Raw genomic sequence first — 26,714 nt, 5'->3', positions numbered from 1 at the left:
GCGCCACCCTCATTGACGAGGATTTGATTCTCCCCCCACCCTGCCTTTGGTATTTGAAGCACCAAAGGCTTCAAGCTTCAGACAGTTTTAAAGAGAAGTTTTTTAAAAAGTACTTTTGTTTCATACAGATGGAAATTGTATCCATATGGTGGACAGTGGAATTGTAGAAAAACTTATGGATCTCCTGGATAGACATGTGGAAGACGGGAATGTAACTGTCCAGCATGCAGCACTAAGTGCTCTCAGAAACCTGGCCATTCCAGGTAAGCCTGAAAGGACAAGGCAGCTGCGTTGTTTTAAGTAGCTTTCTTTTCTAGACTTGATCTCGAGATTGCATTCTAGGATCCATTGCAGTGGCCAGGCAGAACTCACAGACAAAATTTGTGATGAAAAGGTTTATTAAGGAAGTTAACAAGTTGTAATGCCAGTGAGAAATGTTCACAGTTGAATTGTTTATCAGGACATATTACAAAGTTCTTTCAGGTCTGCTAATAAATGCCCAAAGGGGCGTACTACTCTGCTGTAACCCTCAACCCGATGGCTACAAGCTCTGGGGGTTCGCAAACCCAGCTCTCTGAATTACAGACCCAGAGGCACCCCTCTTTAAGCCTCAGCCCAAAGGCTCTCGGCTGCACATCGGTGTGTCAGCAAGCCAGCCTTCTGCACAAAAGTGTTGAGCTTTACTTTGTCCCTGGGTTTGGAAGCCCACCGCTCTTCCCCATGCTCTGGTTTTACTGCTGCTCCGCTGATAGATAACTGCCTTCTGGATCCAGGAGGGTCCCTGCGCAGGACTCGATCCACTCCTGATTTATTGGAATTGAAATCCTTCCTCCTACTTCTCAAGGCTCCTTTTACAGCAGAATGGCATTCCCGGGAATTCTGGTCACAATTACCCACAAGTGAATCCTATGCATATCCTCCCACACCTTCTTACCAGACCCAAGTAGGTGCAGGTTGATTGGGAGGAGTTAGAGAAGGTGGCTGGAAGAGCCACATGAAATCGTTCACTGCCCCGGCAGCAGCTATGTAGAGAGTCAAATCACTGGGCAAGGTCTTTATGGTATGTCTTCAGGTGACCTACTGCAACCAAGAAAAAAGTCTGCAAATTATTCACGTGTTCTTTATGAATAATTGGAGATCATATATCAAATAAATTTTCTGAGACTGCTCAAGCATACCAATTATTCAAATATTCTATTTTATTACCTTTTATGAATTCAAGGATTTTCATCATTTTCAAATTCAACTTTTTTAAACATCTTCAGTTGAGGTAAGATAGCATCAATTAGCATTGTCCCTTAAAGAATTATTTTTTAAGCTTTTTTTCTACAAGGAGATATAGAACTTTTATAAATGGCTTTAATAATCTTTTTTGATTCAAGGCTGTTGAGCCATGCAATCACATTGTCATGGGAAAGAATACAGAAAGTAGTCAAAACTATTCCTTTACTATCCCTTCTAAATGTAGTTTTCTGATTATATAAGGAAGTACAGCTATATGTGTTGGGTTCCTAACCTCAAGGTCAGCAGTTCAAAATCACCAGCTGCTCAGTAAGAGAAAGATGAGCCTTTCTAGTCCCATCATGACTTACAGGGCATTTTTACCCTGTCCTAAAGGGTTGCTGTGATTCGGAATGGACTCAGTGGCACTGAGGGTTTTGAGTTGATGTTAGCATGCACTATATATGAATTTAGTCCACTTCATGAGTTATTATTGTTAGGCGTCAAGTTGATTCCAATTCAGAGTGGCCATATGTATAAAACACCGTCCAGACCTATGCCATCCTCACAATCATTGCTATGAAAGGATGTATTTTTGCAACCAATTTGCCAATCCATTTTCAGGTCTTCCTCTGTTTTACTGACTCTGCCTACCCAGTGTGATAATTTTCTTTGTTATCTAGTGCTGCTATAATAGATATATCACAAGTGGGTGGTTTTAACAATCATTAATTTATTCTCTCACAGTACTGTATACTAGGAGCCTAATTTTACAATATGTCTCTATAGGAAGGCTTTCTCTCTGTTGTTAGGTGCCATTGAATCGGTACTAACCCATAGTGCCCTTATGCACAACAGAATGAGACATTGCCCTGCCTTGCACCATCCTCACAATAGTGTTTAAGCTTGATACCATTGTTGCAACCAGTGTCAATCCATCTTACCAAGGGCCTGCCTTTTTTGTTCACTTTACCAAACCTGGTGTCCTTCTCCAGGGACTGGCCTCTCCTGACAATATATGCAAATTATATAAGATGAACTACTTTCTCCAAGACAAGTTGGTTTGTCCTTTTAGCCGTCCATGATACTTTTCAATATTCTACTCCAAGACCACAAATCTCTAGGCTCTGAGAAAGGTCCTTGTCTTCTTTCAGCATCCATACACCCAGCATTCCTTGGAGATCTCCAAGTGTCTTGGCACCAATCTTTCCCTGCACCAAAGAAATTTTGTTTTTATTAAATACTTTTAGTGGAGGCTCTTCCATCTCTTATCACTATACATACATTCATCCATTGTGTCAAGCACATTTGTACATATGCTGCCATCATCGTTTTCAAAGCATTTTCTTTCTACTTGAGTCCTTGATATCAGCTACTCATTCCCCCTCCCCTGCCCACCCTCCCTCATGAACCTTTGATAGATTATTATTTTCATGTCTTATATCATCCTCTGTCACCCTTCACCCATTTTTCTGTTGTTTGTCCCCCTGGGAGGGAGTTATATGTCGGTCCTGTGATTGATTATCCCTTTTTTCCCCCACCCTCCCCTAATCCTCCTGGTATCTCTACTTTCATTGTTGGCCCTGAGGGGTTTATCTATCCTGGATTCCCTGTGTTGCGGGCTGTTATCTGTAGCAGTGTGCATGTTCTGGTCTAATCCGATTTGTAAGGTAGAATTGAGGTCATGATAGTGGAGGGAAGGAAGCATGAAGGAACTACAGCAAAGTTGTAGTTGCACCCTACTGGCTCATCTCTTCCTTGTGACCCCTCTGTGAGGGGTTGTCCAGTTGTCTACAGATGGGCTTTGGGTCTCCACTCCACGACCCCCCCCTTCCCCATTCACATTGGTTATGATTTTGCTCTGGGTCTTAGGAGGCAAAGGGCATTTATAGAGGTCTAACTACAGGCATGTACATATGTAAATATATTTATCTATAACGAGAGGGGAATAGATCTATACTTATTTTACTTCTGGGGCTCTTCTTTCTTGGTGAGAATAGGTCCTTCTCTTTCCGCTCGCTTCCCTCTCCTTTTAGTGGTTTATCGATCACATCATGGGGGATCATCACAAACTGCCATTACATCATATAATTTTCAAACCACTAAGAATCATGGCTCAGTTGATGCTGGGGACACAATTTTGTGGGGACGCAATTCAGTCCATGAAAATATCCTTCTCTAGGGACTGGTCCATCCTGAAAATGTGCCCAAAGTGTGTGAGAAATAGTCTCGCCATACTTGGTTTGCAGAAATATTCTGGCTGTGTATCTTCCAACACTGATGTGTGTGTTCTTCTGTCAATTCAGACTATATTCTGTGTTCTTCACCGACACCGCAATTCTTCTTGAGTCTTCTTATTCATTGTCCAGTTATCCAGTGCATATGCAGTGATTAAAAATACCATGACTTGGCTCTGGTGCACCTTCATCTTCAAAGGGACACCGTAGTTTTTCCGCTTTCAACGACGTCTTTTGGAAAAGATTTGCTCAATGTAGTATGTTCTTTGATTTCTCTACTCTTGCTTCCACGGGTGCTGGCGGTGAATTTAAGTAAAATGAAACTCTTGACAACTGCAGTCTCTCCTCGGCTTGTTTTTTATATTGAGCTGTGGTCCATACTGCAGGCTTTATTCTCTGACCTTCATCAGCAAGTGATTAAAATTCTCTTCGATTTTAGCAAGCAAGATTATGTCACGTGCATATTGCAGCTTGAGTCTTCCTCCAGTCTTGATATCGTCATCATATGAGGGAGAATCCCATACCCCCAAAAAGCAAAACAAAACCAAAAAAAGCTCCGCTTGCCAGAGCTTTCGTAGTACGTATGCATTTTTCCCATTAGACAAGCATCCAGTTGTGCTGAGTTAGGGTACCCTGTGGGTCACCTGGAAAGGTTCTCTCTAGTCACAGTGAATTTTTCAGTAAAAGCAGTTTTACCTGAACCTTGTTTTTTTGATGGCCAGTTTAAAAGAACAGCATGCGGCCGTGAAATTTTGTTTCCTGCTCGGAAAAAATGCCTCATAAACTGTTGTGATGTTGAACACAGCTTACAAGGACAGTGCTGTGAGAAAAGCTCAAGTGTACACGTGGTTATTTTGTTAAAAAAATTAATTCATATCTTTGGGGGGGGGAATTCCGATTTTGTGGGAGATGTTCTCCCTCATATAAGATTCTCAGATGATTTTTTTCAGCACAGAGATTAAATAAGGATATTAAATGAAACAAACTTGACACACGCCTCTCCTGATTTTTAAACTATGCAGTGTCTTTTTGTTCTGTTTGAACGACTTCCTCTTGATCTATGTACAGGTTCCACAAGAGTGTAACTAGCTGTTCTGGAATGCTGATTCTTCAGTGTTACCCATGGTTTGTTATGATCCATGTATTTGATTGCCTTTGCATAGTCAATAGAACACAAGAAAAGATCTGCCTGGTATTCTCTACTTTAAGCCAAGAACCATATTGATGGCAGCAATGATATCCCTCATTCCACATCCTCTTCTGAGTCCAGCTGGACATTCTGGCAGCTCCTATAATGTACCGCTGCAGCCATCTTTCTGGCAGTCTCAGCCTTCAGCCAAAATGCTTCGGACTTTAACAGTAGTGATCCCTATTTGCATAGCAGATTGCTGTTGTTTATTAGTCTCTATAACATCTATATTAACACTGTTGGGTCATGAATAGAGAGATAAAGAGAAGAATTTATTAAAGCTGAATGATTGTGTTCTATTAATAGGAATGTTAACATTTTCAGATATCCTTTACAGATTATGTAAGTAAATGCCTGATGAATGCATTTGGAAGTCTAGTAAATATTAATGCATATGTTAATACCCCTATAAACACACAAGATACTACCCCAAAAAAATCATCGTCGTCACAGAAAAGCAAGACTACTTTCTATGTAGGAGAACGTAATATAGAGCCATAGAGATGATAGACATTCAATACTTGTGTTGAGGTTAATGTTTATAGTCAAGAATGATACCAATACTGTGTTTAACCATACTTTTCCTTTCCTTTGCTCTTCTTCTCTCTAGTTGTAAATAAAGCAAAGATGTTATCAGCTGGGGTCACAGAGGCAGTTTTGAAATTCCTTAAATCTGAAATGCCTCCAGTTCAGTTCAAACTTTTGGGAACGTTAAGGATGTTAATAGATGCACAAGGTAAAAGAAACTCTTTCCCAAATTTGCTTTCGGTAGCTTTAATGTGTTTCTACTTGAACAAGAACTCGATTTTAGCTTTCATAGGTATATAAGCCTAAAAGTAAATAGCAAAGAATAGGGACAAAGTTCCCGGGAGTGTTGTATTTGACTTGACAGGGAAATTGTACTGCACTTCAATCCTACCCTGTTTCCCCGAAAACAAGATAGTGTCATATTAATTTTTGCTCCCAAAGATGCGCTAGGTCTTATTTTCAGGGGATATCTTATTTTTCCATGAAGAAGAATATGGTACACATTTATTGTTGAACACCAAAAAAGGAAATGTATTACCTGTATATGGTACGGCAATAGTTGTCATCACAAACCAGCATAACCAGACAAACTGTGAATCCTACAGTATCAAGAATTTCTTGTTACTACCATTATTTCCATGTACAACAATCTATGGTACATTTACTCACACTTCCTGTCTGCTCTGGCTGCTCCCCGCAGCTACGGTCCAGAGTTACGGTAGCTTGGGGGAGGGGGGGGCCTTATTTTCGGGGGATGCCTTATATTTCGGCAAGAGGCAAAACTGTAAGTAGGTCTTATTTTGGGGGGATGTCTTACTTTTAGGGAAACACAGTATCTTTAGGTTGGTGTACAATTTGCTTGGGTGTTATAAATGGTTACACACTCTGCTGCTATCCACAAGGGTGATGGTACAACTCACTTGGCGGTGCTTAGGAAGAAAGGCCTGGGTGATGTACTTGGAAAGCCCTCTGGAGCACAGTATTCCCCGCAGCACATGAGCTTGACACCATTCAGAATTGAGTTGAAAGCAACTGGTTTGGTTTAGTCTTCTTATTAATCAGTTTATAAAGATCTTTTCATTTAGTTTTGATTTGATTTCAGACATTCCAGGTCCATTGTTACCATATCCGTAAATCACCATGTCTCAATATAACGACATTGAAACTTCAAAAAATGGATTTGCAAATTAGTAAAGCATTTCCATTTGCAGAGATAGTGAAAACCACCCCTAGAAATGGGTTATGCCTATTTATTTCTAAACTATAACTCCTCTTAAATTGATTGCTGACAGTCCTTCTAATAACTTTAGTTAGAGTCAGCCAACGTGCTAACGGAGTGTCTGGTTTAACCAAAAGAGTGTATAAAGTTATTTTTTTTTTTTAAGATTTTGATGAAAGTACATAGCATTCTAGAAAAGTCAAATCATCCACCAGATGTGGAGTATTTACTGTTCTTGCTGTAATGAAATTGTTTTGTTTTGAGGCATGTAATTTTCTTCCATGCTTTCAGCCTCTTTACCAATTATTTCAGTTGATTTCCTATCAGTGATTCATCCCCTTGTGCCTTGCCTTCTTTCCTATAGCAGAAGCTGCTGAACAACTGGGTAGGAATGTGAAATTAGTGGAGCGTTTAGTAGAATGGTGTGAAGCCAAAGACCATGCCGGTGTGATGGGGGAGTCAAACAGACTGCTCTCCGCTCTCATTCGGCACAGCAAATCAAAGGTAACGTCAGAGGAACCTAGTCACTATTATTCTTTAGTGATCTTTTTGGAAAACCCGGTTCCCCATATCCAGCATCATAAACTTGAATTTTTATGTCTCTATGTATATTTTTGAAGTGAATTCTGTGAAGGAAATAATAATTTCACTTGTTAAATGCCAACTGAAGTATCTTAGTGCACTCTGGATTTTAAAAAGAAAGAAAAATAATGAAGATAGAATTTTAAGATTTTTAGTTTTAGTCCATAACAGGGATTGACACAGTGACTGTAGCAATGAGCTCAAACACAGCAATAGTGGTGAACATGGTACAAGATAGGCTATTGTTTCCTTTGGTTTGTATATAAGATGTCTACAAGCCAGAGCTGACTGTTGCCGGCATCTAACACGAACCAGAAAATCCCATAATAATTAGAGTAAACCTCTGGAGTCAGTCACTGTATGTCCCGGTGCCCTAATTCTAAAGCAGGGATGATAAGACCTGCCTGAAAGAGTGTGGGTAGGATTCGTGTATACAGCATGCTCACTTGCTTCCTGGTACATAGTAGGCACTGTTTTCTGTATGAGCTCTAAATTGTTGCTGTTTGGTGTCATCGAATCAGTTCTCACTCTTAGTGACCCTATGTACAACAGAACAAAACTGCCTGGTCTTGCCCCATCCCCACAATTGTTCTTATGTCTGAGCCCATTGTTGTAGCCACTGTCCATCTGTCTCATTTAGGGCCTTTTCTTCACTTATTTTATCGATCGTGATCCCCTTTTCCAGGGATTGTTCTTTCCTGACAACTGTGTCCAAAATTCGTGAGACGAAGTCTTGCCATCCTTGCTTCAATTTGCCAATGCAATACATTGTTGAGCTCTAGATTAGAACTATTATTTTTCTCATCTTTTAAAGTTTTTTTAATCATTGTTAAATTTAACAAACATTGAAATAGAACTGAACAAGATTCTCAAAATATTGTCTGTCAAATAATAACCCCAATAAATTATCTACAAAGAAAAAAGGTAAGGATGAGGTAGGTGAATAGTGTATTCTCTCTCCTTCCCTATAGGATTCATAGTGCACGTTATTACTCCTACAAAGAAACTTCCCAGACCACGTAATCCCCTGACTCTCAGGCTATTTATCCAGCCTATCTACCTAACTTTTTTGCAAGTGACAACTATCTCACAGAATACAGTTTGGAAAATACCACTCTAGAATAAGCTATTGAAGCCATTAAACACTGGGTATAAATTTGCTACATTTTTATAACTCCTTAATGGGCTGTTGTGAATCACAGCTTTCTCCTTGTTGTATTACGCTTTGAAGTCCATAATCCTTTTCAAGTCACCCTGAATCCTGTCTTGAAGGATAGCTTTCCACAAGTTTGCATTGATTCACAAGGGTTTGTGCTGGCTTAGTTTGCTCAGCCACAAGCACTGTACTGCTGCTTGTATGCCTCCAGGGAAATTCACAGCTTCTCTTGAAAGAGTGCCTAAACGTAGGATTCCTGACCAGCTAGCTGGGCCTTCTGACTCCGGATACCTAAGAAACTGATGATTGTTGCCAACTTCTACAGTCTGAAAAACCTTTAAATGTGCATTCAAGGTACATGATATTACTGGTGATTAAAATGTGACTGTTGTATTGTAAACCAAAAAGAAAGACCGGTAGTTAGAAAATACAGCCTTGGTGATAAAAATAACACTGGAGATCACATGAGAGAATTTTGGAAGACCAGTGACCCATTTAGTGGCAATATGTTTTTTAACAACATTAATGATTTGACACAGGGGCCTCACTGGACGTAATACACGTTCCTCAAATGAACATCTATGGAAAGAGAAAATGGACAAGTCCAATATTATCAGTCAGAACAAGGCCATGGACATGAAACAGACCATCAATTGCTCATTTGCAAGTCTGCAAGTGGAAGCACATTAAAACAGCTCCAGGGGACCCACTGTAAGACCCTGAATGTATCTTCCCTGCACTTAGCAATCATCTCAAGAATGGATTTGATGGATTGAACACTGATGACGGAAGACAATGTGTGGGGTGCCGTCAAGGACATCTTTTTTGCCCCATGTCTTCTAATGACGTTCCATGAAGATAGTACAAAGCAAATGGGAAAAAGGGACGAAGGACAAGAGGTGAACAGAAGGTTTCAATGGTAGCTTGAGGAGGCATCCATTGTTAAGAAATGTGCAAGCAGTGGCAGCTTAGGAGGCCACACTCCTGGTCGTGGCCTTGACCCCAGGCCACAGCCTCTGGCTACTTCTTTAGAGTTAATTCACGTGCCAAGGAATGCTTTTTTGAGCGGGTCGCCTCGGGCACCAAGATAGAATTCACCTTTAAGGTGGCCAAGTGCAGCTGCCTGGACATCAACAGGGAGATCACAGAGCCTGATAATAACGCATCTCAAAGAAGACCAAGAGTCCAGTGGGAAAAATGCACCTGCTGCTCTGCTCACATGGATGGAACACACACGGTTTATTTTAGCAGTAGGATGTCCACCATGACTCCAAAGATAGTGGTGTTCGCCCTTGACATAGGGGAGGCCCCTAAAGCACAAGACGTGGAAACAGGAGCTCACCAGACAAGCTAGAAGAAATGATTCATAACCGCTGTGAAGCACGAGTTGGAGGGCCTGTTGGTTTGAGAGAGAATGCACAGAGCAGTCAGCAACCACATAGACAGCAGAGGATCCTGTGGCCCTTTGGCGCTCTCGCTCCAGATGCCAAGACATTGAGTTAGACCTAGTGCCTGAACAGGTTTTCTGAATTCTAGAGAGTTGTTTTCAAAGAGCCTTTTTTCTGACCCCACACTCACAAACTCCCTGTTGCCCAAACACCTTGGTCCCAATAATGTTATTAGTCTCTCTGTCTCCTTTTCAGCACTGTCCGTCTCACAGCTCATGTTTCTTCATTTACAGATACTAGGGTGGGGGGCCACACCTTTTTAGGGAAGTTGACATTTGATTGGCATGGTTTCTTTCTTTAATTCTTACCTCTGTTATCCCGGGCCTTCCAGAACTCAGGCACTAGAAGTGAAATGTAGGCGTAGCGTCCTTCAGATGTCTTCCTTTGTTTTCGGAATCACCAGCCGTTTGTGGAGGACATCCCCACAAAGCCGAGTACAATACAAAAATGACAGCACTCTGGACCCTTACCCTGCAGCTCAGGACAGCTGAGATGGCTGTTAGTGAGCACTTGAAGAAACAGCTGTCTGAACTCTTCACAGCTGCCTCCCCGACCAGTGGCCAAGCTTGCTGTCACCATGAGTGGGCGCTTTTAGAAATATTCTTTACCTTATTTTTGCTTTAATATACGACTTGCCCAAACACACATGTCCCTCACCCCCCCCAAGCCCAAATTTTTACCTTGAACCTTATGATTCATTCACGCCCACTGAAACTGATGGCAGAAGCAGCTAGTAACCACTTTGGGGGGCGGGGATTGCAGAACCTGGTAGAAAGTCTTTGTTCAAGCTGATAATGAGAGTTTGGGTGAAATGGCAGCTTTCTTCATTATTTTTCCTCTGCTGGCATGTCCACATTCTGCATTTTGGCACCTAGAAAGCATCGGCTCACATAATTGGAAAAAATGAATTTCTGATGCCAAAGGGTTAAAGCCTCTTGGATTTCATTACGATGTTAAATAGCCACTCCTATTTGGTCAGCAGCATTTCGGGCCACGGTTTAATTAGGTTACTGAACATTAGTGTCAGATCTGGGTTTTTTATTTTACTTCTCCAGGGTCTTTCATTTCGGCACATGTGAATTTTGTTTTGTATAAAATGAAATGCATTTCTCTTGGTCTCTGATGATGGGCTTAAAATGACCGGAGCATCTGGTGGTGGTGATCTAGGTGACCCGGCACATTAGTTACTTGTAAAACTTCTTTTTTTTTTTTTGCTTTGCCAAGGAAAACTACAAGTAATGAGTTTTTTATAATTAATTAAAATTTATTACAGGATTTCATAACAGTTTTTTCAACAGTTTTTCGAAAATTTCATAATTTTTTCAACCTTGAGGTAAATACTTGCAACAGTTTGTTGATAAAGTGACTGTGCTCCACCTTAACACAACTGTTGCCTGCTACATGTGTGTCTGTGTGAAAACACTTCAAATTTGAATTAACATAAGTAAATTTACAATGGTTGTATATCTAATATATCCCAGGTTCAGTAAATAAATGGTTACTTTAAAAAAAAAAGGAATGTGCAAAGACCTAGAATTAGAAAACCAAAAGGAAAGAACGTTTTCTGAATCTCTCAAACTGAAAGAACTGACGAAAACTTCAAGCCTCAAGTTCAGATATTGAAGGGTTCATGGGCAAACTACTGAATGACACAGGAAGCATCAAAAGATGGAAGACATGCGGTCATTGTTCCCAAAAAGAATTGATCGATATTCAACCATTTCTCAGGAGGTAGCATATAATCAACGAGTAATATTGAAGGAATTTGTCCAGGCTGCACTGAACGTATTGGTGAAAAGCAAAGCTCTAGGGATGGATGGAATATTATTAACAGAGATGTGTCCACAAACAGATGCAACTTGAGGTGCTTACTCATATATGCCATAAAGAGAGCTCTGTGCCAACCAGCCGGCAGGGTCCATGTGTGTGCCTCTTCCAACGGGGCTGCAGACGGTCTCTTACAATACCAGCAATCACACAGGCAAGCAAAGGTGTGTCGACGGCAGTTCAAAAGTGGTTACAGCAGTCCATCGGGGGAACTGCCGGAAAGTCAAGCCAGATTCAGAAGAGGTTGTGGAACAACCGATATCACTGCTGTTATTAGATGAATCTTAGCTGAAAGCTGAAAATATTAGAAAAAACATGTTTACCTGTGTTTTATTGATTAGGAAAAGAGTGAGTTTGAGGATCATAGCAAGTTGTGGATAACCTTACAGAGTGGGAGCTCTAGAATACTTGTGCTCAGGGTTTAGATTGTTCTTGTTGTTTATAAAGAAAATAAGCCTATACTTCCTTGTTTTACAAATAAAGCTGCCTGCTTTGGTTGCTTTTTAGTGACTAGCCAAAGAGACCAAATCTTCATCCAACTCCCCTGGGTCATCCAAAAGTTGGATTATCTGAAGGAAGTAGTTGGATCTCCAGGTCCCTCTGTCGTCCCTGAGCCCCACCGGAGCGTGTCAGGGTTTAGGGATGTCACTCACAAGGACACCTGACGAGCTGTGGTCGGGTTCTTGTACTCATGGGATCTGTTCATAGATCAAGAGTCAGTCTTTTGTAATAGAACAGGAAGATACTGCATGGTTTAAATCAGGAAAGATGTGTGTCGAGGTTATAACTTTTTACCATTCCTATTCAGTCTGTTTACTGAGCAAATAATCCACAATGCTGGACTATATGAACAAGAGCATACCATCACAATGGGAGAAAGACTCGTTAACAACCTGTGAAGCACAGGGGACACACCTGGCTGACTTAAACCCCAGAGGACTTGACACACTTACTGATGAAAATGAAGGAATACAGCATTCAGAATGGATTACACCTCAGCATAAAGAAAACAAAAAATCTTCACAACTGAACATTAAGCAAATCATAAATGGAGAATAGAATGAAACTGCCAAGAATCCCATTGTACTCAGACCCACATCATCAACCACCAGCAGTCAAAAAATCAAATGGTTTGTTGCATTATATACATCTGCTGTAAAAGAGTTCTTTAAAATATTAAAAAGCAAAGATGGAAAAATAATTTTTAAATTATCGGGAGGGAGGGGAAAAATGAGCTGATACCAAGGACTCAAGTAGAAAGAAAATGTTTTGAGAATGATGATGGCAACAAATGTACAAATGTGCTTGACATGATGGATGGATGGCATGTGATAAGAGTTGTACGAGCCCCCAATAAAATGATTTTTTACAAGATGACAGCCAGAGGTCTAAGGTTTACCTGACTCGCAGGATGGTATTTCCAATGAACTCATATGCATGAGAAATCTGGACAAGTAAATGCTGAAAAAGAATGTATGCATTTGAATTTTGGTTGATAATGGCAAAGAATATTGAATAGCTGTGGACTGCCAGAAATATCTGTAAATCTGTCTTGAAAGATACATATCCAGAATGCTCCTTAGAAACAAGGACAGGGACTTTGTCCCATAAACTTTGGACATGCTCTCAGGAGGAGCGAGTCACTGAAGAATGACATCATGTTGGTAAAGCAGAAGGCCAGTGAAAATGAAGACCCTCGCAAGAACACTTTGTTCTATTAAACTGGCATTCCATGATGCTCACCTTCCCCACACAATCGTTGAAGACAAAGCGGGTGAATAAGCAAATGTGGTGAAGAAAGCTGATAGTGCCGACTATCAAAAGATATAGTGTCTGGGGTCTTAAAGGCTTGAAGGTAAACAAGCGGTCACCCTAGCTCAGAAGCAACAAAGCCCACATGGAAGAAGCACACCTGCCTGTGCGATCATTGGGGTGTCGAAGGGATCAGGTATCAGGCATCATCAGAACAAAAAATCTTATCATTGTGAGTTGAGGGGGAGTGCAGAGTGGAGAGCCAAAGCCCATCTGTAGGCAATTGAACATCCCCTTACAGAAGGGTCTTGGGGAGGAGACAAGCCAGTCAGGGTGCAGTGTAGCAATGATGAAACAGAGAACTTTCCTCTAGTTCCCAAATGCTTCCTTCCCACCCACCCCCACGCTCATGTTCCCAATTCTGCCTTACAAATCCGGCTAGACCAGAGGATGTACACTGGTACAGATAAGAACTGGAAACACAGGGAATCCAGGGTGGACGATCCTTTCAGGACCAGTGATGAGAGTGGCGATACTGGGAGGGTGGGGTGGAAAGGGGGAACCGATTACAAGGATCTACACATAACCTCCTCCCTGGGGAGGCCGACAACAGAAAAGTGAGTGAAGGGAGATGTCGGACAGCGCAAGATATGACAAAATAACAATTTATAAATTATCAGGGGTTCATCAGGGAGGGGAGGAATGGGGAGGGAGGGGAAAAAAATGAGCTGCTGCCAGGGTCTTAAGTGGAGAGCAAATGTTTTGAGAATGATGAGGGCAATGAATGTACAAATGTGCTTTACACAATTGATGTATGTATAGATTGTGGTAAGATAAACCCTCAGTGCGATGAATTGACAGCATGGCCCCAGTGATGGACGCAAGCATAGCAGAACTGTGAGGACAGCACAGGACAGGCCCCCTTTCTGTCTAGTATCCACGGATGCTGTGCATCCGAACCAAGGCAGCAACGCCTAGCAATAGTAAACAGATAGAAACTTCGTAAATAGCCCATAAATGGGGCTCTCCACTCATTTAATCCAAGCATTCTAAACAAAGCCTTCTGTGGGATTTTTCTAAGTGATAGAGGCCCCAGTTTTAAGTGCAATTTATGGAGACCTATGCAAGTCATAAACGGGACAAAGACAAATTATCTGGCTGGGGGAGACCGACAGCATGTAGCCATAGTCCTGTCCAGAGACTCACAGGTGGGTGGCTACTTAAACAGGACATGGAACAGGAGGAGACGTTCACAAAATCATGAATGGTGGTAGGTAAATTCATCACAATCACACAATGGACTACAGAAGCAGAAAGGTGACTATGATTGGGACACCAGCCCTATACAAATTAGAAACGCTTACCAGATTGGTTTGGGGCCTTCCAAGCACTTTGATGGAGCGATGTATGACTCATAACCATTGCTGCCTAGTACCCCACTTTCCCTCGAGGGCAAACTTAGGCAAGTTCCTAATGACAAAGCTTTTTACATTGCTAGTCAGTGTAGACTCAACATGGATGGCTTCCACTGAAAACCTGTGTGTGTGTGTGTGTGTGTGTGTGTGTGTGTACTTTTGCCAGACATGCTTATACATGTTTTAGCTTTTAAAACTTTTGAACTCTGAGATAAACATTGATTTCATCCCAGTTTTGTAAATGAAATCTCACTAATCCACTGAGAGATTTCAGTAATTTGCTCAAAGTTAGTGATGATTATGTGTGTTGGAGCTGGAGTTTATTGAATCTGACAGGGTCTGCCCCTTGGTAATGGAGTGTCCAAAGCTATAGGTACGATGAGAAATTGGAAGAGTCCGAGAAGTTTCATTTTAAGTTCTGCCCTAGTATCTTTGTGTGTGTGTGTGTGTGTGTGTGTGTGTGTGTGTGTGTGTACGCGCGCGCATGCCTGTACACATGCATTCTAGTATGCATATTTGCCAGATCTAACCGAGGGGTATAAATTACTTAAATTTTTACAACAGCAAAAATCTTTACCCATAGTGCTTGGAGGACAACTCCCTGGTTTGGTTTTGTCGACCCTGTGGTAAGTCAACATGTGGGGCAATGGCATTTTTCTTTGGCTTTTGTAGCTTCCTCTCACTAGATATGAACCACAATGGTCTTTTCCACTTAGGCAATTTAAGTTGTCATCTCTTGATGGAATTATTTAAAGCCAAAAGCTTTTTCTTCTGTGAAGAAAAAGCATTTATGATAAATGTAATGATTCATACAGGACATTGTCAGAAAACCACTCAATAATAAGTTGACTGATGGTACTGCAGTTTCTTTAATGTTCCAAATGAAAGTTTATAATTGTGTGATTTTATTTATTGTAGGATGTAATTAAAACTATTGTGCAGAGTGGTGGCATCAAGCATCTAGTCACCATGGCAACTAGTGAACATGTAATAATGCAGAATGAAGCCCTTGTTGCTTTGGCACTAATAGCAGCTTTAGAATTGGGTAAGTACCCCAGTGACAAACTTATTTTCTCCTATTTTTATCTGGATGGAAAGCACAAGGAGTCGGGGGAAAATTCAGACAGAACCTTGATTGAAAGCGTTTTGCCAACACAGGGAATCCAAGACAGATAAACCCCTCAGGACCAATAATGAGAGTAGCAATACCAGGAAGGTAAAGGGAAGGTGGGGGAAGAAAGGGGAAACCGAACCGATCACAATGAGCTACATATAACCCCCTCCCTAGGGGACAGACGACAGAAAAATGGGTGAGGGGAGACAGTGGTTGGTATAAGACATGGGGGGAAAAATTATAAATTATCAGGGGTTCATGAGGGAAGGAGAGTGGGGGAGGAGGAAAAATGAGCTGATATCAAGGGCTCAAGTAGAAAATGTTTTACAATGATGGTGGCAACATATGTACAAATGTGCGTGGCAAAATGGATGGATGTATGGATAGTGATAAAAGTGTAAGAGTCCTCAATAAAATTATTTAAAATAATTTTAAAATATTTTAAAGGGAGCATTTTGCCAGTGTGAGTCTATACCTTTATATGGGTATATGGAAAATCGTACTCCATGGGTGATACTAGCTGTTTCTTTTGGTTGTGCTTGTAACAAAACATTTAACAGGGTTTAGGTTAGTTAAACTTCCAGATCTTACCTCAAGTTACAGCGACTTCCTCGATGACCTCATGGGGGTACAGAAAACATTCTCAGTATGTCTCATGGAGAACAGAAACCACATTTAAAGTACAGCAAGACTATCAATCTGTTATTCTTCCAGTGACTCAGCCATTTCCTTCCATCTCGGCTGCTGCTCTCTACTCCGTTTTCTTTTCTAATCCTCCTAGCCCTCGTGCCGGGCTTCTATTGCTCTAGAGCAGCAGTTCTCAACCTGGGGGTCGAACGACCCTCTCATAGGGGTTGGCTGATTCATAACAGTAGCAAAATTACAGTTATGAAGTAGCAACGAAAATAATTGTATGGTTGGGGGTCACCACAACATGAGGAACTGTATGAAAGGGTCGCGGCGTTAGGAAGGTTGAGAACCACTGCTTTCACTCTCGGAGTTCTCCACCCCATGCTACTCTGCTGTGTGTTTTACATTAAGTTCTCTCTGAAAACACCTTTAATTGATTCTGTTAGTTTCTGGCAAACATGGAGCATTTCTGTTGTGTAAAATTATAAAAGAGATGCTAACGTGTAAGCATCTGTTCTACGGGTAGTAGCTTGTCTCAAAAACAGGTGGCTTCAGCCCAAGGTCACTTTACACAAAGGGGAACTGTAGACTTGGTGTGGGTAGTGTCCTGTCCAGTTCAAAACCGTGTCAGTAAACACTGCAGCTGGTCACCCTAATTACTACTCGTGTTATGTATCCATGATTCTCAAGTTGGGGTAAGCAGGAGAAGCCAAAAGCTAAGTATAGATAGTGCGTCTTCCTCCACTGTCAGACCTACTCAGAATTGAGGTATGAAAGATTAGATTTCTGTCTTCTTAAAAGCAATTTTTAATTTTTAAAAATTAGAATTCTATAAGGATACAAAATCTCCCTGAATATTAAAGATAAAATAGAAGATTTTAACAACTTTGGTGTCACTTTGCCCCGGTGGCACAATGGGCCACACGTTGGGCTGCGGAAAAAGTGGTTTGAAACAGCCAGCTACTCCTCGGGAAAGATGAAACTTTCTACTCCTCCATCAGTGCCGCAGCTTCAGAGACGCACCGGGGAGCTCTGCTCACCTGTACGGTGCTGGGAGTCAGAATGACTCGATGGCACTGTGTTTGATGTTGAGGTTAAGGATACGGTTAGGAATTGGGCTATATGATTCCTTTGGAGTTCAGTTCTAGCCCTACTCTAGCCTGTGATTATTGTCTCCCACATGAGGTGGGAAGATTATATGAGTCAATCTAAGCGTCCAGACACCTTTAAGAAGTCTACAAAAGAGGGGAGTCAGTAAGGACATTTACTATCAAATGAATAATTATGGCCTGATTTTAAGTAACTTAAAATGATGGATCAATTTCGGAATATTCATGTCCCACTCTGAGGTGAATCTGGTTTTTTGCCCTTCATAATTAGTATCGACCAAATAAGCTGTAATCGCATCAGCTTCTAAATAGATGGGCGTTTGCCTGGGTCACCTTACTATAAAAACTATATGATATGACAATACATCTTTACATCCTTTTTTTTTTTTTTTTTAACATCCTTTTTGATACACACCATGCTTTGGAAACTACATTTCTCCAACTTAAAATCCTTACTGGATATTTGATATTAAAGAATGATAATAACATTAGAAGTGTAGCTTTATGTAATTATAAAAATATAATGGTGTATATTTTTTATTCACTGCCATTGAGTCGGCTCCTAGCTGACAGCCCAGTGAGTGTCCCACTGTGCTCTGAGGGCTCCTTTAGTGTATTTTAAGAGTCCCTTCTTTATATAGCCCTCGTGGCACTGGGCTGCTCACCACAAAGTTAGCACTTCAGAATCATCATCCACAGATCGAGAAAGATGAGAGGCTTTCTCCTCCCATAAAGATTCACAGTCTCAGAAATTCCCAGGAGCAATTCTAGTCTGTCCTATTGAGTAGCTATGAGTTTGGACCAACTCAGTTGCAGTGAGTTTGGGGTGGGGGCTGGTTATTTTTTGAGTGATCATTTTAGACAGACGTGCAATTGTGAAAAATATTAGAGAACTCCTTTGTATAATGGGCCCATGTTTCTCCCAGTGGAACATTTTGCAAGTAGTATAACATTATACTACTTGCATATACTATACTTTCTGCAAAATGTTTCATTGGGATAAATAGGGACAAATTGTATAAGGGAGTTCTCTAAAATATATCTAGTAGAGGAGCCCTAGTAACAAAGTGATTTCTCCTTGGGCCAGTAACTGCAAGGTCAGCAGTTCAAGAGCACCAGCTGCTCCTGAGGAGAGTGATAAGACTTTCTACTCCTGTAAAAGTTACCATCTCAGAAACTCACAGAGGCAATTTTACCCTGTCCTGTAGGGTTGCTGTGAGTCAGCATCAATTCAATGGCAGTGAGTTTGTTTGTTTTGTAATATAACATCACAGCTAGGATATATATTAATGTTGTTATGGTCCACCCATAAATCTACTCAGATGGCCATCCATTGTACTTGTGTGATACATTACTTATCATGGTCGCACCTGCGTTGGTGCATGCTGGCTCATGTCTGACACTACAGTCAAGAGGCCACCTCCCTCCCACCCTCATTCTCTATTCCATCACTGATTCCTGGTAACTACTGATCTCTTCATTAGTAAAATTTCACTTTTTAAGAAATGTTATCTAAATGGAATTATATAGTATGTCCTTTTAGATTTGACCTGTTTGTTTTTTGCTCAGCATAGTAACCTAGAGAGTCGTGTGTTTCATGTGTCCATGGTTCATTACTTTTTATAGCTGAGTAGTATTTTAAAGTACTAACCAGCGTTTGTTTAACCATTCACCTGTTGATGGAATTTCAGACTAATTACAACTTGGAGCTTCTATAGGTTTTGCATGAACATAAATTTTCATTTCTTTGGGATAAATGCCCAGATGTACACTTGCCGGCTTGTATCATAGTTGGATGGTGTGGTAGTTAAGGTTTATTGTGCCAACCTGGCCTATAAACACATGTGGGATTAAATGAAGAGCGGAGAAATAAATGGCTCAGTGAGCCTTGCCTTTCTTATTTCTCTGTCTCTTGTTCTCTGTGGTCAGACCAAGGTGTGACTGTCTTAGCCGGTTCCCTGCTTTAGCTGGCAAAGCTCACGTGGACCTACCCCGATGCAGCCCTGGGTGCTGGAGCAGCCCCAAGGAAACCCCTGCCAGTGCTAGGATGCTTACATGATCACTGATTCAGCTTTCCTCCTGCATTCGGCATCGTGTGTGTTTTGCGAGTGTGAGGAGGACTTTGTAGATTGGTGTAGGACGTATGGGCAAATGTCGGACTTAAATGGGCTTGGACTGAACTGGGTTGGGATGCTTTCTTAATGTATAATTACCTTTTATATAAAACTCTCTTACATATATATGAGTTTCTGTGGATTTGTTTTTCTAGTCTACCCATACTAACACAGATGGTTTGTTTGTTAAAGAAAATGTCTTAAATTTCCAAAGTAGTTAAACTATTTTCCATTCCCACCAGAGTGTATGACTGACCCCCTTTCTTTGCATCACCACCACCATATGCTGGTGCTATCACGATTTTGTTTATTATAGCCATCTTGCGAGCTATGTAGTGATAGCTCATTGTGATTTTAATTTGCATTTCCTTGATATTGCATAATATCTAAACATCTTTCCATGTTCTTTGGTTATGTCTACCTTGTCTTTTACCCATTTTCTAATTATGTGTTTTGTTTAGCTTTATTTTCACTGTTGAGTTTTGAGAGGTCTTTATATTCTAGTACTAGTTGTTTATTGAATTTTTAGTTTGCAAATCTTTTATTACAGTCTGTAGATTTTCTTTTCACCCTTTTTACATAGGCTTTTATTGTTGTTAGGTGCTATCAAGTCCGTTTCAGTCCATAGCAACCCTGTGCAGTAGAGTAGAACTGCCCCCATAGGGGGCCTAGGCCACCATTTTCACAGAAGCACCTTAAGAGGTCTTTTCTCCACCGGAGCCACAGGGTAGGTTTGAACCAGCAACCTCTTGGTTAGCAGCCGAGCCCTTAACCACTGCACCACCAAGGCTCCTTACAGGGCTTCACTGAGCAAAACTTTAAAATATAGTGGTGCAGTTTAATTTATTATTTCCTTTCATGGGTTGTGGTTTTGGTGTCAACTCCAAGAACGCTGCTTAGTCCTAAGTCCTGGGGAAGAGCCCCAGTGACTCAGTGGCTCAAGTGCTTTACGGCTAACTGAAAGGTTCACCCGCAAGCCGCCTAGCAGGGGAAGAAGGGGGTGGTCAGTTTTCATAGATTGTAGCTTTGGAAATCGTTTGGGGAAATTCTACTCTCTCCTATGCAGCTGCAGGTCTGAGTGGAAATCGATTTCACCAACTGAGGGCAATGGGTTTGGTCCTGAAATACTTATTTTACTTCTAATCAAAAAGGTGTATCATTTTACATTTAAGATGCTTATTTTTGCCAATGAGTGTATAATTTCTTCAACATCATTTGTAGAAAAGACAGTCTTTTCTCCATAGACTTGATTTTGTACCTTTGTGAGAAATCATTTGAACTTGTCCAGGTCTACACCTCTCGGCTTTCTACTCCTGTAAAGAGTTACAGTCTTCGAAACTCACAGGGGCAGTTTTGTCTTGTCCTGTAGGGTCGCTATGAGTTAGCATCAACTTGATGGCAGAGTTTGGGTTTGGTTTTGTCGTTGGTTTTGTTTAGTATTTCTAGTCTACTCCATTGATCTCTGTGCCAGCATCACACTGCCTTGATTAATGTTCTATGTGGTGAGGCTTAATTTGCTGTCGAGGGCTGTGAAGTTGGTCTCTCACTCATGGTGACTGCTCAGTGGAATCATAAAAAACTGTTTGGTCCTGCACACCCCATGATCAGCCATGGATCGGACAGTTGTGACCCATGAAGTTTTCATGGCCTGACTTTAGAAAGATTGCTAAATCTTTCCTCCTAGTTTACCTTTGTCTGGAAAATCTACTGAAACCTGTTTCTTGTCATAACAATGTACAAGCCTCGACTGGCAGGCAAAGTGGTGGCTGCACATGAAGTATATTGGGTGGGAATCAAACCTGGAGGGCAGGAATTCTACCTCTGAACCACCACTACTCTCGTAAGCGTTGGTAGAAAGTACAATAACTCTTGCCGTTTTATTCTTATTTATCAAGATTGTTTTAGTTATTTTAGGACCTATTCTTTTCCACACAAAATTCTTGTCTGTCTACAGAAAACTTTGCTGGCATTTTGATATAAATATTATGGAAGAGTTCTTATCTTTTAAAGATACACACTGAAATATTTATGGATGACATGATCTGATTCATAGAATTTGTTCCTAGATTATTTGGGAAGGATGCAAATGAATGGACAAGGGTAGAGATGGATGCAAAAAGATTGCCCATAATACTTGAAGTTGGTGATAGGTACTTAAGAGTGTCGCTTATTCAATCTTTTCTTCTTTTGTATATGTTTATGTTTAATGTTGTGTTGCATAATTTAACAGCCTTATAATAAATGTCGTAATATTGAAGGTTAAGCCTTAACCCCTACAATGTCTACTAAAATATAGCTCTACTCTCTTCACAGGATCTAAATTTAATATTACCTATCCAGGATATTGTTAGGAGCTGTTAGTTGGTCACAACCTTGATGTGACTTTGCCCTGTTGGCATAGTCAGTGGGTTATATGTTGGGTTTCTAACTGAAAGGTCAGCAGTAAGAAATTACCGGCCATTCTACAGGAGGAAAATGAGACTTTCTATGCCGGTATACAATTTACCGTTTCAGAAACCCACAGGAGCAGTTCTATACTCTCCTATAGGGTCGCTGTCAATACGAATTGACTCAGTGGCAGTGAGTTTTGTTATTGGAGGTCACTTAGTGAACACTTTAGGAAGTGTTTACATGGTCATTTTTAGAAGAGGAGGGGTTTAGTACTGAGTTCATACACGATGATTATAACTTACACTTCACTTGTTTCATATCCCAGGCACTGCTGAGAAAGATATAGAAAGTGCCAAGCTCATACAGATTTTACACAAACTGCTAGCAGATGAAAGAAGTGCTCCCGAAATCAAATATAATTCTATGGTCCTGATCTGTGCTCTCATGGGGTCTGGTAAGTATTTCTTTTATAATTCGATGGCCTTTGACGTATTTTCGATATTAAATAGAGGGTAATCCCGTGAAACCTGTGCACCTAGGAAACCCAGCAGTGCCGCTTTGTTTTCCTGGGCCTAGAAGTTCAAAATAGTTGGATTTTCCTTCTTGGATTGGTTTATGCCTTAGATAAATTCTAGCTTTCTTAGGTTGTACTTTAGTGCATTAGGGTCTGGGGTGCATTAGAAATTAGTAAATGGAAGCTAGAGAACTTCATTTACAGTGAAATTATTCTCAAAAGATTTTTACTATAATTTTTAAAATACCATGAATAGCAAACATTGGCAAGACAGTGTTAAAGAATTAAAAACTAATTTCTACTAACCCTAAAATGTTATGAATAAGAACAAGTTCTGATTTTGTATGATATGATATTAACTAAGGAATTTGTTCTAGAAATCATTGACATAGCTTGGGAACTTGAATCTACATTCTGCTGTGTTTGGGTGGAATGTTCAGTAAATTTCTAATAGATCCTATTGGCTGGTAGTAGTGTTCTATAGCCTTACTGGTTCTCTAACTGTTGACAGAGGGGGACTGAAGTTAGAAAATGTAATTGTGGCTTTCCCTATGTCTCCTTTCAGTTCTATTGGGTTTTAGTTCATATATTTTGCGTCTCTTTGGAGGTGCATAACTTTTAGAATTGCTGTGTCTTCATAGTTGAGCAACTTTGGTCAAGTGTCGATTTTCTCTATCAGTCTCGTTTAATTGGTATATTTATACCATTTACATTTATTGTAATCATTGATATGTTATTGCTTAATTCTGTAATTTCATTGTTTCCTGCTTTTTTTCTTCCTTCTCTTTATCCTGATTTTGCTCTAGATTTGTGAACTTCGTTTAGAATTCATCTTGATATCCATTTTCATAGATAGTCTTTTTAAGGAGCCCTGGTGGCATAGTGGGTTACTCATTGGGCTGCCAGGTCTGCAGTTTGAAAGCACAGGCTGCTCGTGAGAGAAAGAGGAGGCTCTCCACTCCCAGAGACATGTACAGCCTCAGAAACCCAAAGGAGCGCTTCTGTTCTGTCGCTTGTTGGCAGTGCATGAGGGATGGTAGTTTTGAGTGTATCTTTTTCCATGTATTATGTAATTACTGGTGTCAACACTTTACCAGTTCAAGTGAAGGATAGACACCTTACTCTATGTAGTTCCCTTTTCCGTGCCTTACTTGTAATATGCCTTAACATTCCCTCTATGTGCATTGAGAACCACACAGATAAATTTTTTTCCAATTTTCAAATATAATGCAGAAAACTTTAGAGGGAAAATAAAAGGTGTTAACCTATGCTTTTCTCACTATTTTTTCTTAGCAATTTTTCTCTAAGGGTAAGTGTGCTAGTATCAAATTCCTCCTGGTTTCCTTCATGTGCCTATCACAGCTCCCTAATATTCTCTACATCTATTTCTCTGCCTGGAATTTAATTGGCCCAGCAATCCCCTTGGAAGCCAGTATTAATCTTGACATCCCCCCCTCCACCTTTAAGGACCGTAATTAACCTAAGACAAGCATATTTCCGAGAGAACTTGTCTGCAGACACACAGACATGTGGGAACAGATGCAATTGTGTGTAAAATCACCCCGCAGATGTATGATCTGCAACCCCTGTAGCAACACTTGTTTATTTGCCCACATAAAAATTTGGCAAGTCAAGGTTTTCTGATTTCTTAGTTTTATAATATGCCCCTAAAAAAGACATTATAGTCTACTGCTTTGATTTTTTTTTTCCCAGAATGGTTCCTAGTTTTATAACTTGGTCTTACAAAATAAACATGTAGGTATATGGTTTAGATAGATTGTACAGTGAAATTAAAACCAACAGAAGCATATCTTATTTTTGTCTTCCAGAGTCTCTACACAAAGAGGTGCAAGATTTGGCCTTTCTAGATGTTGTATCCAAACTTCGAAGTCATGAGAACAAAAGTGTTGCCCAACAGGCCTCTCTCACAGAGCGGAGACTTATAGTGGAAAGCTGAGACCTGCCCTCTCTGAAACACAGCCTCACCCCATCTCTGATTTCCCATGTCCTCCATACAGCTGCGCCTTCCGCTTCATTCTCTACCGTATCACGTTGTGCATGCGTGTAATGTTCCAACCGAAGAACTGCTATAGGTACCTGCCCAATAATGATTTCTAAACCCATAGTTAGCGTGACCATGAATTTGTCAAAAACAGGTCTCCACTCATAACTGTTCTCTTGTATTCCTCTTACTGAGCTACATCAAGTAGAATGTGCATGTTGTAGTCCTACAATGATGTAAACTTGGACATACATAATGACTTGCTCCTCACACTCAGTTAACTGCATAGTTATCTATTGATAAATTAGAACCAAAACAATGCAGCAGAATCTGTCTGGCTTATTAAAGATGAAATTGAATAGTAAAAATGGCTCCATTTTTGGTGCTTGGGAAGCACAATGACCAAAAAACTGTACGGCTGCTCACTCATTAATCTTACCCACGAATGTCAAGCCCATGATACCTAAAACTGAATAAAATCCCATTGCTCTCACTGTGTGCCCTTTGGCTTCTCCTTTTTCTTAACTCTGTAGGATATTGAAACGGCCACAAACTTGTCAAGACTTTCTGAGGTTTCTGATTCCATAATTAATTGGCTGTCCATTAGTAGCTTGATGTTGAAAACGTTTATAATTTTCAATATGAACCTAAGAGGTTGAACCCTGATTAGATGAGTGCATCTTGCTTTTCTAGATTCTGGTGTGTGTGCATTTGCGCCTCAGAACGTCTCCCACAGTGAATTGGCATTACCCAGCCCTTGTCCTCAAGAGTCACTTGGCACTTGCTCTCATCTGAGGAAATAGAGGGTAGCTCTTTGGAGAATGGATTGATTTACCACGTTTTCATCCTGCAGCTTTGAAAGCAAGAAGTTTCATTTTTCATAGTTTCTGTAAATCTTTTAGAACTAGTAGGACATAGAAAAGAATATGAAATAAATTTATGTCAACTAATGAAAGGACAGTGGGTTCTAAAAGCCATAGTAGCCAGTCCATTCTGCAGATGATTTCTTGCCGGTAGGTGTGAGAGTTCACACCTCCCCCTGCGAACTGCAGGAGATCTTAAAGGACATCTGAGATAGTGACAGAGCGAAGATGTAGGAGATTCCAGGAGACCTCCCTGATGAAATACAGTGTGTTCTTCACTGCCACCACTACCACCAAATGAGTTTTCAGAGCTCTGAAATGCAATCTTTTTAAGTTAATTAGTGCGTCCCTGTGCTGCACTTGCCTTCTCCCCATGCCCAACTCTGGCAAATACTGGCCTACAGCCAAGGTGGCCTCCAATATGAAATGACTGTAGAACAGGAGCCCTGGCTGCCAAGGAGGTGACAGAAGCTCCTTCCTCTCCAGTAGGAGATGCTGCACATCTCGGGGTGGGGGGGTGACCTAAGTTGGACTTTGAACTCAGACAGTTAATCAAGCAAGTTACAAACCCAAAATATAAAGAACCTTTGGACTGTTCGCTTTGATGTCCAAGACACGGATTATTAGGAGTGCTTATAGCTATACTTAACTATAGGAATGTTTTTGTGGATTATGTTCTCCTGGGCTGGATAGTGAACTATATTTTATTATAGGTTTTGAAAGACATCTGTAATATTGCATAATAGGCTGTCCATATAATAAGTAAATAAATAAATAGTATATCAAACCGTAATGGCATTACTTGGTTTATTTGTGTGTCTTACATTTTCTCCCTAGAACACTGAGTGTTCATTTTTGCTTCTCAGTAAGTATTTATTGAATGGATGAATTCATTTCATGATTGATTCATGAACCTTTCAGGCTCCCTGAATTAATTCTAGATGGATTGACTTAAATTGAGATTTAATTTGTCTGACTTCAGAAAACTCTTAAGATTGTAAAATAGGGCATTGGATAGCACCATACAGAACCTTTCTGGACAGAGCATTCCACAATTGTAGACTGGACTTGAGAGAAGAGAAGCTACCATCTCAGCCAGTTCAGCAATCAGTCTGTTAATGTACTAGGAGTTCCTTCTGGTCTCCAGCAAAAGAAAGTGTGGTTTGAATTCTCCAATCTAGAGAGATGGAAGATTCTGCTCTTGGGATGACAGGAGTCTATTAACTGAGATGCCAGGGGACGCGAGTCCATAGAAAACACTCTCCTTCACCCTCTGCTATTATTTTTAGTTCTGCAGTTCACCCGTAAATTTATTTGCCACCCACTAACAGTGAATTGTAGGAGAAAGATTGCAAAGTCCCCTTTGTTCTTGAGGCCCTGAAACCAAGAATGAGTCCCCAAAT

At 40.6% G+C, this 26,714-nt stretch overlaps 1 protein-coding gene across 4 annotated transcripts in view; it reads left to right on the top strand.

The window, feature by feature from the left end:
* RAP1GDS1 (Rap1 GTPase-GDP dissociation stimulator 1) overlaps positions 1-26,104 on the top strand; it is a 157,102-nt gene extending 130,998 nt beyond the window's left edge. For 3 of the 4 annotated variants that reach the window (XM_004703275.2, XM_045284124.1, XM_045284126.1), the window contains 6 exons: positions 129-263; positions 5,258-5,383; positions 6,759-6,898; positions 15,493-15,619; positions 22,258-22,386; positions 24,276-26,104. In XM_004703275.2, the coding sequence (XP_004703332.2) occupies positions 129-263; positions 5,258-5,383; positions 6,759-6,898; positions 15,493-15,619; positions 22,258-22,386; positions 24,276-24,403 (785 nt within the window). In that variant the 3' untranslated portion in view covers positions 24,404-26,104. The remainder of the gene's footprint in view (positions 1-128; positions 264-5,257; positions 5,384-6,758; positions 6,899-15,492; positions 15,620-22,257; positions 22,387-24,275) is intronic. The other variant, XM_045284125.1, reaches the window with a different exon arrangement.
* Positions 26,105-26,714: the final 610 nt, after the last annotated feature.

Source organism: Echinops telfairi, unplaced genomic scaffold (genome assembly GCF_000313985.2).
Source record: "Echinops telfairi isolate 266 unplaced genomic scaffold, ASM31398v2 ScPeMD7_7468;HRSCAF=8506_0, whole genome shotgun sequence".
NCBI lineage: Eukaryota > Metazoa > Chordata > Mammalia > Afrosoricida > Tenrecidae > Echinops > Echinops telfairi.
This window is presented reverse-complemented; position numbering and strand designations above follow the sequence as displayed.